Source organism: Aotus nancymaae, unplaced genomic scaffold (assembly GCF_030222135.1).
Source record: "Aotus nancymaae isolate 86718 unplaced genomic scaffold, 86718_ANA_hifiasm-v0.15.2.pri h1tg000021l, whole genome shotgun sequence".
Lineage (NCBI taxonomy): Eukaryota > Metazoa > Chordata > Mammalia > Primates > Aotidae > Aotus > Aotus nancymaae.
In genome coordinates this window covers 11,050,037-11,065,380 of record NW_026988433.1, presented here as the reverse complement: position 1 = coordinate 11,065,380, position 15,344 = coordinate 11,050,037, and the positions used below count along the sequence as shown (strand labels likewise).

At 47.8% G+C, this 15,344-nt stretch overlaps 1 protein-coding gene across 11 annotated transcripts in view; it reads left to right on the top strand.

The window, feature by feature from the left end:
- Window positions 1-15,344, top strand: part of CFAP251 (cilia and flagella associated protein 251) — a 98,673-nt gene that overhangs the window by 59,834 nt on the left and 23,495 nt on the right. For 7 of the 11 annotated variants that reach the window (XR_010343795.1, XM_064379664.1, XM_064379665.1 and 4 more), the window contains 2 exons: window positions 5-95; window positions 305-448. Coding sequence is in view for 9 of the 11 variants with exons in the window: in XM_064379664.1 (XP_064235734.1) it covers window positions 5-95; window positions 305-448 (235 nt within the window). In the remaining 2 variants the exon portion in view is untranslated. Of the gene's footprint in view, window positions 1-4; window positions 96-304; window positions 449-1,374; window positions 1,842-2,506; window positions 4,355-5,559; window positions 7,134-15,344 lie in introns of those variants that run through there. The other 4 variants (XM_064379670.1, XM_064379669.1, XM_064379667.1 and 1 more) reach the window with 4 other exon arrangements.

Genomic DNA, 15,344 nt, shown 5'->3' with positions numbered 1-15,344 from the left:
CCAGTGTCCTGGAGGCAGCGGTTTCTCTTGGGGGTGAAGACTTGACCCCATTCTACGGTCTGCTGTCTGGCGGCCGGGAAGGAAAATTCTACAGGGTAACTGTCCCCAGGGTAAACACTTCCTGGTAACATCTAGTTAAGTTTTTAAAGCAGATGTGCCCGGGGTTAACCTTCTTGCTTTATTCCAAAGCTCTGTTCCCCACTGAGCTTAAAATGTACTTTCTAGAAAATGTCCTTGAAGTCTTCATGGATGCTTCAGACTTAAGCCTAAATGCGTTTTATGTCTCCGTTCTGTTTCTACATAGGAGCTAGAAGACTACTTCTACTACTCCCAGCTCCGCAGTCAAGGCATTGACACAATGGAGACCAGAAAGGTGTCGGAACACATTTGCCTGTCAGAGCTGCCTTTTGTCATGAGAGCAATTGGCTTTTACCCATCTGAAGAGAAGGTAGGGAGAACGAAAACAAGAGCAGCAACGGGATATGCTATTTATAAAAAATGACCTCTGGGAGCAATCCTTATAGGTCAGAGTAAAAATTTCACATTTTTCTTGCATAAATGGATCAGAAAGATGGTTCTGGGCATTTCAGATTCACTCCTGAGTGACTGCCTATGGTAGGAGATGCTGTTCCTAAAAGGCGCACTCCTCATGGAAGTTCCACGTTGGTTAGAAAATGGATCTTGCAACCATGGTGTTGAATTGGATGTACTGGGGCTGCAGTCACAGCCCTGCCCCTTGCTGGGCAAGGACCAGCCTCATAGGATTTTTTTTTTTTTCTTGAGACAGACTGTTGCTTTGTCACCCAGGTTGGACTGCAGTGGTGCAATCTCGGCTCACTGCAACCTCCACCTCCCAGGTTCAAGTGATTCTCCTGCCTCAGGTTCCCATGCAGCTGGGATTACAGGCATCTACCACCATGCCCGGCTAATTTTTGTATTTTTAGTAGAGATGGGGTTTCACCATGTTGGTCAGGCTGGTCTTGAACTCCTGACCTCAAGTGATATGCCCACCTCAGTCTTCCAAATTGCTGGGATTACAGGCATGAGCAACCGCACCTGGCCAGCCTCATAGGATTTGAGGAGGGGACTGATGCCTTTGAAGTCCTGGGCATCGTGCTGGGTGCACAGGAAGAGCTCAGCGAAGGCCAGGAGTTATTATTATCATCACTGTTATTCTCGCTGTCTACTTGCTATTAACCTAGCAGGTGTTAATGGGGCACCTCTGGAAGGTGGTGCTTGTCTGGGCTGTGGAGCACGGAGGGTGCAGCCATTCCTCATGACCGTACTGCAAAAGCACCCCGAGATGCAAGGAGCTCCAAGCAGGGTCAGGAAGCACCTCAGGGAAATGTTCCTCATATAAACTCTTGTTTAAAGTACAGTTGCCGGGCATGGTTGCTCACTCCTGTAATCCCAGCACTTTGGGAGGCTGAGGCGGGCAGATCACGAGGTCAAGAAATCGAGACCATTCTGGCCAACATGGTGAAACCCTGTCTCTACTAAAAATACAAAAATTCACCGGGTGTGGTGGCACGTGCCTGTGGTCCCACCTACTCAGGAGGCTGAGGCGGAAGAATCACTTGAACCCAGGAGGCGGAGGTTGCAGTGAGCCAAGATTGCACCACTGCACTCCAGCCTAGTGACAGAGCAAGACTCCATCTCAAAAAAAATAAATAAATGAAGTGCAGTTAAACCGGGTGTGGCAGCTCACCCGTGTAAACTTCCCAAAGGGGAGGCCAAGGAGGGAGGATCACTTGAGCCTGGGAGTTTGAAAGCAGCCAGGGCAACATAGGGAGATCCTGTTTCTACCTACTATCCCCCCAAAAAATCTGCCAGGTGTGGTGGCCCATGCCTGTGGTCCCAGCTACTCAGGAGGCTGAGGCAGGAGGATTGCTTGAGCCCTGAAGGTGGAGGCTGCAGTGGCCGTGATTGTGCCCCTGCACTCCAGCCTGGGAGACAGAGCAAGACCCTGTCTCAAAAATAAAGAAATAGGCCAGGCGTGGTGGCTCATGCCTGTAATCCCAGTACTTTGGGAGGTTGAAGCAGGTAGGTCACGAGGTCAGGAGTTTGAGACCAGCCTGGCCAACATGGTGAAACCCTGTTTTGACTTAAAAAAAATACAAAAATTAGCTAGGCGTGGTGATGGGCACCTGTAATCTCAGCTACTTGGGAGGCTGAGGCAGGAGAATCGCTTGAACCCGGGAGACGGAGATTGCAGTGAGCCGAGACCGCAGCCTAGGTGACAGAGCAAGACTCAATCTCAAAATAAATAACTAAAGTACAATTTATTGTATTTCTTCTGAATTGAAATGTAATGCATTCCCATTATATAAAGTTGGGGAAAGATATACACGTGGAATGAAGAAAATAATTACTTATAATCCACTACACAGATGGAACAGTTATTAATATTTTCCTGGTTTTTTGTATATTTATATAACCATATATATAGTCATGCATCACTTAATGATGGGGAGATGTTCTGAGAACTGTCGTGTGAATATCCTAGAGTGTCCCGACACAAACACAGATGGCAGAGCCCACTACATGCCTGGGCCGTATGGTAGAGCCTGTCACTCCTAGGCGCCAAGCCTGAGCAGCATGCGACTGCACTGAGTACCGTGGGCAGCTGTAACGCAGTGGTAAGGATTTGTGTATCTAAGCACATCTAAACGAAGAAAAAGTACAGTAAAAATACGGTATTATGAGCTTATGGAACCACCATCATATGTGTGATCTGTCACTGAAACATTGTTAAGTGCAGTGTGACTGTATAAATGTATGTAGTCTCAAAAAACTAATTGGGCTAGGGGCGGTGGCTCACACCTGTGGTCCCAGCACTTTGGGAGCCTGAGGCTGGCAGATCACCTGAGATCAGGGGTTTGAGACCAGCCTGGCCAACATGGTGAATCCCTGTCTCTACTAAAGAATACAAAAATTATCTGGGTATGATGGCACACGCCTATAGTCCCAGCTACTCAGGAAGCTGAGGCAGAAGAATGGCTTGAACCCAGGAGGCGGAGGTTGCGGTGAGCCGAGACTGCTCCACAGCACTCCACCTGGGAGTGAGTGAGACTCCATCTCAAAAAATAAAAAACAAACAAAAAACGAATTGATACCACATTGAATGTGTTTGTAGCCTATATTTTCCCTTAATATTGTATCATAAGCATTTTCCATTGTATCAAAAATTCTCTGAAAACATGCTTTTTAAAGGATATATTTTAATTTTTTAACTTTTTCTAATTTAGATAATAGAATTATAAAGAAGAAAACAGGAATTACTCGGAGATCATCATCACTGTTATTATTTTGGTAGATATCCTATCATTTTACATATGGACATAGATATATCTATACTTTTAAACAAAAAATTGAGATGATATGGTGTATATATATGTATATACCTATACATATCAACATTATACAGAGGATGTGTGTGTATATATATGTATCAACATTCTCAGTAACTTGTCTTGTGAGCATGGTGGTAAAAAGTCCTTGGCAACATCTTTTAAAGGCTGCAAACTTAACTGGACCATCCCCCAGTTGACAGGCATGTAAGTTGTCTGAAGTGGTTGGTGCCAGGGACACATCTGTGATGAGCATCTCTGTGCATGGTTTTTGCACACTTCTCTAATTATTTTCCTGGGTCGTAGTACAAGAAGTAGAATTACTGGGTCAGAGAATATGAAACTGCAGGCCCTATTGCTAAACTGCTTTCCATAAATGTAGCATTTTACACGCCCATCTTCAGGAATATGAAAGTCCTGAAGCCCAGCTAAGACGTGATGTTCACGTTTGGTGAGAACACTGGAGGGGTGTAAGCTGTGGTCACAGTCCCTTCTCCGCGCTTCGGTAGCCTACCCAGAATCACCTGTTCTGTGTGCTCCATATACACAAAACTCGTTTCTGGAGAAATTAGTTATCAGAGCCCACTAACCCCTGCTGAGTCTTGAATGAGGACCTTAAAATCATCAGGTACTCTTGTGAGCTCCTCTAAAGCTCTTCGGCTGATGTGCATTTTGTAGCAGCAGACGGCTAGAAGCATAAGCAACTCTGAGAAAGTTCATACAGCCCACATCAGAGTGTTCCTGAGAGTGGATTTTCCAAAGAGCGCTCCCTAGAACGTGGCTTCCCAAATCGGAAGCTGCATCAGAGCCACCTGGGGTATTTACTGAATATTCAGCTCCTGGGCCTCGCCCAGGTCCAGCCAATCAGAATCTCCAAGAACAGGCATGGGAATCTCCACATCTCCTGGGGTGCTCACTGCGGAGCCACGCACATTTGAAGAGAGGGGCTCAACACACTGAGTGGGATCATTAATCATTAGTCAGCTTTCTTCTTTTATTTTTTTTTTGAGACAGGCTTTTGCTCTTGTCACCCAGGCTGGAGTGCAGTGACGCAATCTCAGCTTACTGTACCCTTCACCTCCTGGGTTCAAGTGATTCTCCTGCCTCAGCTTCCCAAGTAGCTGAGATTACAGGCATGCACCATCATGCCCAGCTAATTTTTGGCTAATTTTTGTATTTTTTAGTACAGATAGGATTTCACCATGTTGGCCGGGCTGCTCTCAGACTCCTGACCTCAAGTGATCCACCCGCCCCAGCCTCCCAAAGTGCTGGGATTACAGGAGTGAGCCACCATGCCCAGCCTCAGCCTTGTTCTTTGGTTACAAGTTACAGAAACCTAAGTTGACCCATTTTCTGGTTCACAGAATTCCAGGTCCAGGGGAGTGGTGATGGCAGCAGAACCTAAGCCAGGCCCTCATCCGTGTCGCTGGGAGTGTCTCTCTTTAGGCCTTGTTTTCTGCTTGTTTTTTCTCTCTGAGTCCAGCCCCCAGCCCATGTCCAGTGGGGTTCAACCCCAGAGGCAGGAGCCTGTCTCCTTCCCAGAGCTGTAGACACTGTCACTGTCATCACTGCCATCGGGACGTGTGCCACTCAGGTTGACCAGGCCCAGGCACTCTCCTTCCTGCAGTGTGGAGTGGTCTCAGCCCTGCTTAACCATGAGGACTGTGACCAGGTGACAGCTAAGATGTGGGCAAGTGTCTGAGTCTCTTCATGCCTCAGCTTCCTCATCTACAAAATGAGTGCAACAGTCGCACCCAGGAGCACTCCGAGCAGGTGGCATGGCTTCCAGGAATTCTGAGCAGGGTAAGCAGGGCAAAAAGTGGATCCCTCTTCATTCACACTTCCTTCTTTTTTTTTTTTTTGGAGACAGGGTCTCACTGTGTCACCTGATCCTCTAGCCTCAGCCCTCCAAGTAGCTGGGACTACAGGTGCATGCCACCATGCTCAGCTAATTTTTTAAATTTTTGATAGAGACAAATTTGTTTAATTTTTAATAGGGGTTTCTCCATGTTGGCCAGGCCAGTCTTGAACTCCTGAGCTCAAGCCATCCACCCTCCTCGGCCTCCCACAGTGCTGGGATTCTAGGTGTGAGCCACCATGCCCAGACCTCATTTCCTTCTCATTGCTGCCTCCAATGTCTCCCGGTTCCCATGCCCACTGCAATTCATCCGCATGGTTCTATCCGTGGTTCTGCTGCTTCTGTTTTTAGCCCAACATTTACCCAACTTCTCCGGGTGATTGGTTGGCCTAACACCTGGTACTTCAAGATGGAGAAAGGAAGAAGCACATCTTGGTGCAAACTAGCTGGCCTGGCTGCCGTTCCCAGCCCCGCTTGGTGAGCCCTGCCAGTGGCGGTCTGCATGGGCGTCCTCTCTGAAGATGAGGCTGGAGAGGGCTGCGCTCTCAAGGGTTGTCATCCTTATGACACGGTGAGGGTCCGTGCAGTGCCCAGTGCACTGAGGTGCTCACTCAGTGGTCCGCTCTTCCCTATTTCCCATTGAGTCAGCGTGTTCCTCTTAAGAGGCTGATGGGATCGCCCCTCGTTTACTTATTTTGAACTTTATTTTGTAAAATTCCAAGCAAACACAAAATCAGAGAAAAGAATAAAGTGAACTCTTGGCCAGGCACGGTGGCTCACATCTGTAATCCTAACACTTTGGGAGCCTGAGGCAGGAGGATGCTTGAGTCCAGGAGTTCAAGACCAACCTAGGCAATATAGGGAGACTGTCTCTACGAAAGATAAAACAGTCAGCCGTGTGTGGTGACGTGTGCCTATGATTCCAGCTACTCAGGAGGCTGAGGTGGGAGGATTTCATGGGCCTGTGAGGTCAAGAATGCAGTGAGCCATGATCATGCCACTGCCTTCCAGCCTGGGCAACCAAGTGAAACTCTCTCTCTCTCTCTTTCTCTCACACACACACACAGACACACCCCATTCCTGTCAATTTCAGCTTCAATAATTCTCAGCTCCTATTTGGCCCAGACCCACTGACCTGCCCCCACCCCATGGGTTATTCTGAAGCAAGTTCCAGGCACCCTCGCCTCACAAGGAGGCCTTTCAAACTCAGGCTCCCTTCCTTCCCAAGGCCTGTGGGTGTCTGAGGTTCACACTTCTATGAAAGTCACCAAAATGCCATTGTGGGCCATGCCTCTCACAGTTCCTGTGGGTGAGGAGTCTTCTGGCAGCTTCCTGATGCCTGCAGGTCAACACTAACCATGGAGGCACACTGGGGAGGCTCCCGGGTCAAGCAGCCTTGGATTTGGGTCCTGAATGTGACCATGTGCCAGTTAAGACTTGGCCAAGTTCTGGAGCCTCTCCATGCCTCAGTTTCCTCATCTACAAAATACACTTAATAGTAGTGCCCACCTCTGGAATCACTGCGAAGGTTAAATGAGTATCCATTTAGTACAGTACATGGCACACATCAAATTTTTTTAAATGTCACCCAATATTTTTGTCTTTGTCATGATATTCCCATCTCTGGATCCATCATTCCAGAAGCCCTTTATGGGAATGTTTCTCTGACCTTGTGCTTCATAGTGCACAAGACCCTTTCCAAAATCTAAAATGTTATATTTTCTTGATTTTCTGATAAAGATACTTTACATAAATCTCCAAACATCATCAAATTGATGGCAGTCTTCTCACTTGTTCAGGATTTTTTTTTTAAGAGGCAGGGTCTCACTCTGTCGCCCAGGCTGGACTGCAGTGGTGCGATCACAGCTCACTGCAGCCTCAACCCCCCAGCCTCAAGTGATCCCTCTGCCTCAGCCTCTCTAGTAGCTGATACCACATCATTCAGGATTCTTGATTTTTTTTTTTTTTTTTTTTTTTTTGAGATGGAGTTTTGCTCTCGTTGCCCAGGCTAGAGTGCAATGGCTCGATCTCGGCTCACTGCAACTCCCACCTCCTGAGTTCAAGCAATTCTCCTGCTTCAGCCTCCCGAGTAGGTGGGATTACAGGCATGTGCCACCACGCCTAACTAATTTTGTATTTTTAGTAGAGACAGGGTTTCTCTATGTTGGTCAGGTTGGTCTTGAACTCCCGACCTCAGGTGGTCCGCCCACCTCGGCCTCCCAAAATGCTGGGATACAGGCGTGAGCCACCGCGCCTGGCCAGGATGCTTGATTTTAATTCCTGGGCTATCCTGCTCTGTTGATGAGGTATTTAGCCCTGGTGACCAGTGCCCACCTGTCACACAAAGTGCTTAAGAATAGGGGTGAACACAGAGCAACCCGTTAATCTCTGCTTCCTATAGAAATAAGGAAGTCCTGCGTATGCCTGGAGTCCCAGCTACTTGAGAGGCTGAGACAGGAGGATCACTTGAGGCCAAGAGTTCCAGACCAGCCTAGGCAACAAAGCGAGACCCCCACCTCTAAAAAATTTAAAAACTTGGGCTAGGCACGGTGGCTCACACCTATATTCCCTGTATGTTGGGAGGCCAAGCAGATTGATCACTTCAGCCCAGGAGTTCAAGACCAGCCTGGGCAACATAAGGAGACACATCTCTACTAAAACAAGAAGTTAGCTGGGTGTGTTGGCGTGCGCCTGTAGTCCTAGCTATTTGGAGGGCTAAGGTGGGAAGGATCGAAGGATCGCTTGAGTGCAGAAGGTCAAGGCTGTAGTGAGTTGTGGTTGTGCCATTGCACTCCAGACTGGGCAGCAGAGTGAGGCCCTGTCTCAAAAAAAAAAAATTTTAGTCCGGGACGGTGGTGTGCAACTGGAGTCCCAGCTACCCTGGAGGCTGAGGCAGGAGGATTGCTTGATCCCAGGAGTTGGAGGCTGCAGGCTGCAGCACGCTATGATCATGCCTGTAAATAACTACTGTCCTCCAGCCTGGGCAACAGTGCTCTTAAAAAAAAAAAAAGCCAGTGTGGTGGCTCACGCCTGTAATCCCAGCACTTTGGAAGCCGAGGTGGGTAGATCACAAGGTCAGGAATTCAAGACCAGCCTGGCCAAGATGGTGAAACTCTGTCTCTATTAAAAATACAAAAATTAGCCGGGCATAGTGGTGGGTGCCTGTAATCCCAGCTACTCAGGAGGCTGAGACAGAGAATTGCTTGAACCCGGGAGGCAGAGGTTGCAGTGAGCCGAGATTGTGCCATTGCACTCCAGCCTGGGTGACAGAACAAGACTCCATCAAAAAAAAAAAAAAAAAAGAAGTAAGGAAGTCTAACTATTAGAGATGTACTCATTTATCCTATCGTTGGCAAAAAATAATAAAGCTTAACCTATCAAAATCTTGCTGATGAAGGAAAGGTATACGAAAAAATGTTAGTTGGCAACAAATGTTATAAAGTAACAAACATTGACAATTACTTAAAAACATAAAGACAGAAAGAAATAAAAACAGCGGTTCTAAGGTTTGCCCTGGATGTTTCCCTGACACCACCACCTCCCAAAAGGAGAATTTCAGAGCCCCACTCAGTGAGTGCCCCACTCACCCTTGGACTCCAGGGTTTTTAATCTACTTTAAAAAAACACATTTGCTCTTTGGAGATGTTTCTGAAGGCTCCAAATGTGCCCCACATCCGTGTGCAGACTCGATTAGCTGATGAGTTAGTTTATATCTGAAGCTGCACAGGGAGAAGATTCTGATCTTTTGTTTTCAAGTCAGATTTATAGTGATTAAAAAAAAATCTTCTCAGCGCTTTGAAACTAACCCAGGATTTACCAAGGTTAATGAAACATTTCTATTGAGATGTAGCCATTCCCCCTCCTTAGGAAGTCGCTTGGAGTATATGCCTTGCTACTGGAGCGTGTTCACACTTGGTTACAGGAAAGACGCAGGTGCAGGGTTTAAACCAGCACCCCAAAGACTATACATTATTGATATTTTTCTTACGTCATTACAACTGTCTTGGGGATTGGAAGCTAGTCAGTGTGGTACGCTGAAGCCAAATTATACGAGAATATAACCCTCCCTGAAGAATTCCTTTCGCGGAAAGCTGTGCTCAGGAGCAAAACACAGCCAAAGTGGTCAGGTGGGCTGCTCCTAGAAATCACTTTTTAAATGGAAGATCTGCAGTGTTTGTAATGTTGTCGGAGGACCCCTAGCTTAGGTGTCACCATTGCTACAGATGATTTCACATACAAGGCAGTTCCATCCTCTATCTTTAAATGTGCCTTTTCCTCCAGGATGTTGGACTGTCATGTTGGGATGGGGCCCAGTATATCATTCACTTCCCACTTACTTGCGGCTTCACTTATCTTTAGCTTGCAGAGTGTTGTATAATCTTGACAGGTATGGGCAGGGAATTAACGTCAGTGCAATCACCTAGTTCTATAAACTTAGGGCTAGTCCTGCAGAGACGTATGTGCCCAGCAAGTGCCCAGATGGTGGATGCTTGGCAAATGTTGATTGAATGAGTGAATGAATCAATGATGCCCATTGGTCGTATTTGACAGCAGAGACATGGAGGAAGACAGGGTGTCTGATATATTCAGGAGCTTTGGCATAGCTTAGGAGCATTTAGAGAATAATTCAATAGTTGCTTAACTTTTTATTTTGTTTGCTATTTATTTTTTGCTTAACTGTAAAAAGGTGTGTATCTTTTGACTCAACAAATGTACGTTTTTTTTTTTTTCTAGACCTATAACTACACTTAAGTCCCAAATACTTTTAAAAGTGTATCTTGACCGGGCGTGGAGGCTCACGCCTGTAATCCCAGCACTTTGGGAGGCCAAGGTGGGAGGATCACCTGAGGTCAGGAGTTCAGGACCAGCCTGGCCAACATGGTGAAACCCTGTCTCTACTAAAAATACAAAAATTAGCCGGGTGTGGTGACGCACGCCTGTAATTCCAGCAACTCTGGAGGCTGAGGCAGGAGAATTGCTTGAACCTGGGAGAGAGGGGTTGCAGTGAGCCAAGATCGCGCCACCTTACTCCAGCCTGGGCAACAAGAGCAAAACTCCATCTCAAAAAAAAAAGAGTGTACTTTTTTTGTGCAGGAAAATGCACCCAAGTTCATAATGATGTATATATGGAAGGAATGATTTTAAACATATAACATATATAAATATTGAGATGGGATCTCACTACGTTGTCCAGGCTGGTCTCAAACTCCCAGGCTTTGGCAAGCCTCTTGCCTTAGCCTTCCTAGTTGCTGGGACTGCAGGCCCCCCGCACCGTACCTGACCTGAAGGGACAATTGTTGCCACATATTTGTTGTGCTGATAATCAAAACAACCCTGATATCCATTGACAGGAGATGAGATTAATAAAATAAGGCACACCTACACTTAGTAGCCATTAAGAGGTGAGATTGGCAGGGTGCTGTGGCTCTTCGCCTGTATTTCCAGCACTTTGGGAAGCCAAAGTCAGGGGATCACTTGTCCCTAGGAGTTCAAGACAGCCTGAGCCACATAGTGAGGCCCTGTCTCTACAAAAAAATTTTTTTCGAGACAGAGTCTCACTGTGTGGCCCAGGCTGGAGTGCAGTAGAGCGATCTCGGCTCTCTGCAACCTTCACCTCCCAGGTTCAAGCAATTCTCCTGCCTCAGCCTCCTGAGTAGCTGAGATTACAGGCAGTGCCACTATGCCCGGCTAATTTTTTAGAGACAGGGTTTTGCCATGTTGGCCAGGCTGGTCTTAAACTCCCAACTTCGGGTGATCCTCCCGCCTTGGCCTCCCAAAGTGCTGGGATTACAGGTGTGAGCCACCGTGCCTGGCCACTTTTTTTTAAAATTAGCTGGATGTAGTGGCACACGCATGAAGTTTCAGCTACTCAGGATGCTGAAGTGGGAGGATCACTTGAGCCCAGAGGTCAAGGCTGCATGAGCCATGATCCTGCCACTGCACTCCAGTCTGGGTGACACAGTGAGACTCTGTCCAAAAAAAAAAGAAACAACCCATCTAGGGGTTCTATAAAATAAAAGACCTATTTATTCAGTGGCATCTGCCCTCCTTAGGAGACAGTTGTGGCTATACATTTGGGGAGACCTCATACATAATTTCTGTACATTTAAGTTCTCCTAACTATAAACATGTAGCTTGTGTTGCTTTTGTATTCAGAACAAAAACCAGAAAGAAAGATAAGCAAACAAATCCCCCAAAGCCCTGTGCGCTAATCTTCGTGGCTAAAGCATGGTCCCAGCTGGGAGGGAGGCTTGTGGCTGAGTGGCTCAGCCTCACCCATAACGAGGGGGCGGGGATTTGAGCCAAGAGGCACCCGGGGATAATTTCTGCTCTGATAAAGACCCCGAGGGAATTTGGAAATTTGCACTTTGAAGAGAAGCCCTCAGTATGTTGGGTCTTGCCTGAAATGTAAATATCAGCAGGTATTTGCATCCTGAAGGTAAGAGAAGTGGCCCAGTGTTCTAGGGGAGGCCTTCCTGGCCAACAGAGGGTGCGCGGCCAGGCTCCTGCCCAGCGGGCAGTTGACTTCCTGTAGAAAGATCAGAGCAAGACAAAACTATTTCTACTTTTCACATGTGAAGCATTTAAAGAAATTAATCCTGGATTACTATGCAGCCATTAAAAAGAATGCAGGTGATAGAGGCCGGGCGCGGTGGCTCACACCTGTAATCCCAGCACTTTGGGAGGCCCAGGTGGGTGGACCACCTGAGGTCAGGAGTTCAAGAACTGCCTGGCCAATATGGCAAAACCCCATCTCTACTAAAAATACAAAAATTAGCCAGGCATGGTGGTGCACGCCTGTAATTCCAGCTACTCTGGAGGCTGAGGCAGGAGGCAGAGGTTGCAGTAAGCCAGGATGGCGCCACTGCACTCTAGTCCAGGCGACAGAGTGAGACTCCATCTCGAAAAAAAAAAAAAGAAAGAAAGAAAAGAATGCTGGTGATAGTAATGCATAACACCACTCTGGGAAAGCGAGGCCTAGGGAGAGAGGGAAGATTGCACAGTCACTCAGCTACCGAGGGCACAGCCAGGGTTTTAGCCAAGCGACCCCAGGTTCTGTTCCTGCATATGTTTGATTTGGTACAAAGAAGGAAGAAAAGCCTAAAAGTTCAGGCATCCGACACTGGTTATTGATGAGGGATGGGGAATTTCAGGGCATTTTATTATTTTTCTTCTTTGTATCTCCATTATTAGAATTTTTCATAACAAGCATGTATCAATCTTTATGGGTTTTATGATATAAAAGGGTGGATCACAATGATGGTGGAACATATATTTTTAAAATATTAATGTTCTTAGAATCTAAATGTTGTTACTTGCCATTGCCATGGCTTCTCCATATTATTTCTCTCTTTTTTTTTTGAGATGCAGTTTCACTCTTGTCATCCAGGCTAGAGTGCTTCGGTGCTATCTCAGCTCACTGCAACCTCCACCTCCCTGGTTCAAGCGATTCTTCTGCCTCAGCCTCCTGAGTAGCTGGGACTACAGGCACCTGCTACCATGCCCCGCTGATTTTTATATTTTTAGTAGAGATGGAGTTTCACCACCAAATCATGAGGTCAGGATTTGCACTCCTGACCTCATGATCCTCCTGCCTCAGCCTCTCAAAGTGCTGAGAGGATCACAGGCGTTAGCCACCGCGCCCGGCCCTTATTTTCTTTTCTTTAAAAACATTCACTGGGGGCTGGGTGCAGTGGCTCACTCCTGTAATCCCAGCACTTTGGGAGGCTGAGGCAGGCAGATCACGATGTCAAGAGATCAAGGCCAGCCCGGCCAACGTGGTGAAACCCCTTCTCTATTAAAAATACAAAAATTAGCTGGGCCTGGTTGTGCACGCCTGTAGTTCCAGCTGCTCTGGAGGCTAAGCCAGGAGAATCGCTTGAACCTGGGAGGCAGAGGTTGCAGTGAACCAAGATCGTGCCACTGCACTCAAGCTTGGTGACAGTGAGACTCCATCTCAAAAACAACAACAACAACAAAAAAAAAAAATTCACTGGGAAGGGAAGAGTCCCTGGAGGTGTTTGAGGCCTGGATTCTGATGAGGGGCAGGGTGACAGTCGCCCTAAAGGGCGCTGTGAATGGGTGTTGTTCACATGAAGTAGAAGGCAGTGGGCAAGAGCACCAGGCCAGGTCTTGGCTGCCATCACCTGAGACTTCGTCCAGAAGGCAGAACAGTGCGTGCGTGCCCCACTCCTGGAAAAAGAGGCAGATCTAGTTCCTGGAGGGAGGTATGCAGCAGTTGGGGTCACGGTGTGGCACGAATAGCAGAGGGGGCTCACAGGGGTCTCCAGATGTGGCCATGCAGTGATGCTGCCCAGCCCTGACCGCCCCCTCCTCAGCCCACTGCTCCCTGCTCTGGGTCAGCGAGGAGATGCAGGGGAGGTGACCAGGAAAGGGTGTGAGTGAGGATGATGAGCGGGGACAAGAGACTGTGCCCCATCGATTGAGGATGTTCTAGATGGTATTGTGTGTTGGGAGGAGGGTGTGAGGAGGAGGGTGAGTGCTCCCAGCCCTGCGGGTCCATGAAACCATTACAGAAACAAACCTGTCCCCACCAGGAGCCTGCTTATAAAAACAAGGAATGGCCCCAGTTCAGATGTATGGTGTTCCTCTCCATGATTATAAAACTTAATTCTAGAACATAATTCTAAGGACATCAATGGCTTCCTGAGGCTAACAGCAGGGATCACAGACCCAGAGGCCTGCGTCGTCAATGACAGAGGTGGAAGTAAGATGCTCTAGGGTGAGGGGACTCTGGCCCACCACCAAGAGGCCACCCCCAGGTCTTGAGGCCTGGAGCAGTTGGGCCAATGGAGGCCTAGATACTGTATTTCTAAATGTTGAAAAGTTACCAATCAAATAACAAGCTGCTAAACAAATATTCCCCCTTGACAGTTCAACCTTCAACATGAGCTGATTCAAAGTTCACACCTGAATGGGCAGAATGCAGGGCCAGGCTGGGCCTGCCCCACGTGTCCTCCCAGCCCTGGCTCCATCCCTGGCCACCGTGGGCATGCCATTCAGGAGGTGGACAGCTCTCTATACCCTCCAAACTGTGGCCCCGGGCCACCCTTCAGGCCTGTGGGTGGGCAACACCCCCGGTTGCCCTCAGGAGGGTGAGATCCCCGTGGGCCCCAGAAGTGGGCTTAGGTTGTTTGGGGGAGAGAAGCCTTGGGTTCAGGTACCCAGAGTGTGGTCTAGAATGGGGTGCATGGGCTCGAGATGGGCACCTCCTCTGCACCCTCCTCCTCACACTTGTTTCCCAGCATGGAGTGCCTTCCCTGACCTCCTGGCCAGACCGTTCATGGCCCTGCAGTAGGCCCACCTCTTCCAGGAAGCCTTCCCTACCCACCTGGCTGAGCGCTCCTCCAACCTTTGATGATGTTCTCCTGCATCTTGACACTGAATCTTTTAGAGCCACGGTAGCCAACCTTTTAAAATCACTTAAGGGCACTTAAAAAAATACGTCAGTATTTTTGCACCTGTGCCCCAGCCTCGTGCAACAGAACCTAGGGATGGAGCCTGAGCGCGGACAGTTTTTAAAGCCCCAGGGGTTTCTTCCAGGCATCCAGGGCTGAGGACATCAGTGATGGAGCCTGTTTGTTAATTCGCTCTTTCCTTGTGTGTATCATTTCTTGAGCATCTCTTCACATGGCCCAGACCTATGCCTGGCACTTAGTAGACGCTGAGTAAATATTTGCTGACCAGTAATTGAGATTGAAAACCAGAATGCAGAACTGTTCTAGTAATAATTGAGTGATTTGCCCTTCACTGGCTTTGCACTAAACCAAATGCTCAGTAACTACTAGTAAATCGAGTGAAATTAACAAGGGCAGTAAATGATTATTCTAAGCCTCTTGTGAGTTTCAAGAGAAATTCTTTTTGTGGCCTCACTTGTGTCCACATTATTTACTTCATCATCCATCCATCCATCCATCCATCCATCCATCCATCCATCCATCCATCAACATTTCTCTGAGCCTCTATAATGTGCCAGGCTCTGAACTAAGCTGCCGGGGAAATGGAGATGAAAGCTCTGGCTACAGCTTAATGGGGAAAACAGATGTGAGCCCGAAGAAGTAGAGCATGCACTGCAGCTGCCACCCATTATTACTCTCTACTGAAAGTCACAAGCT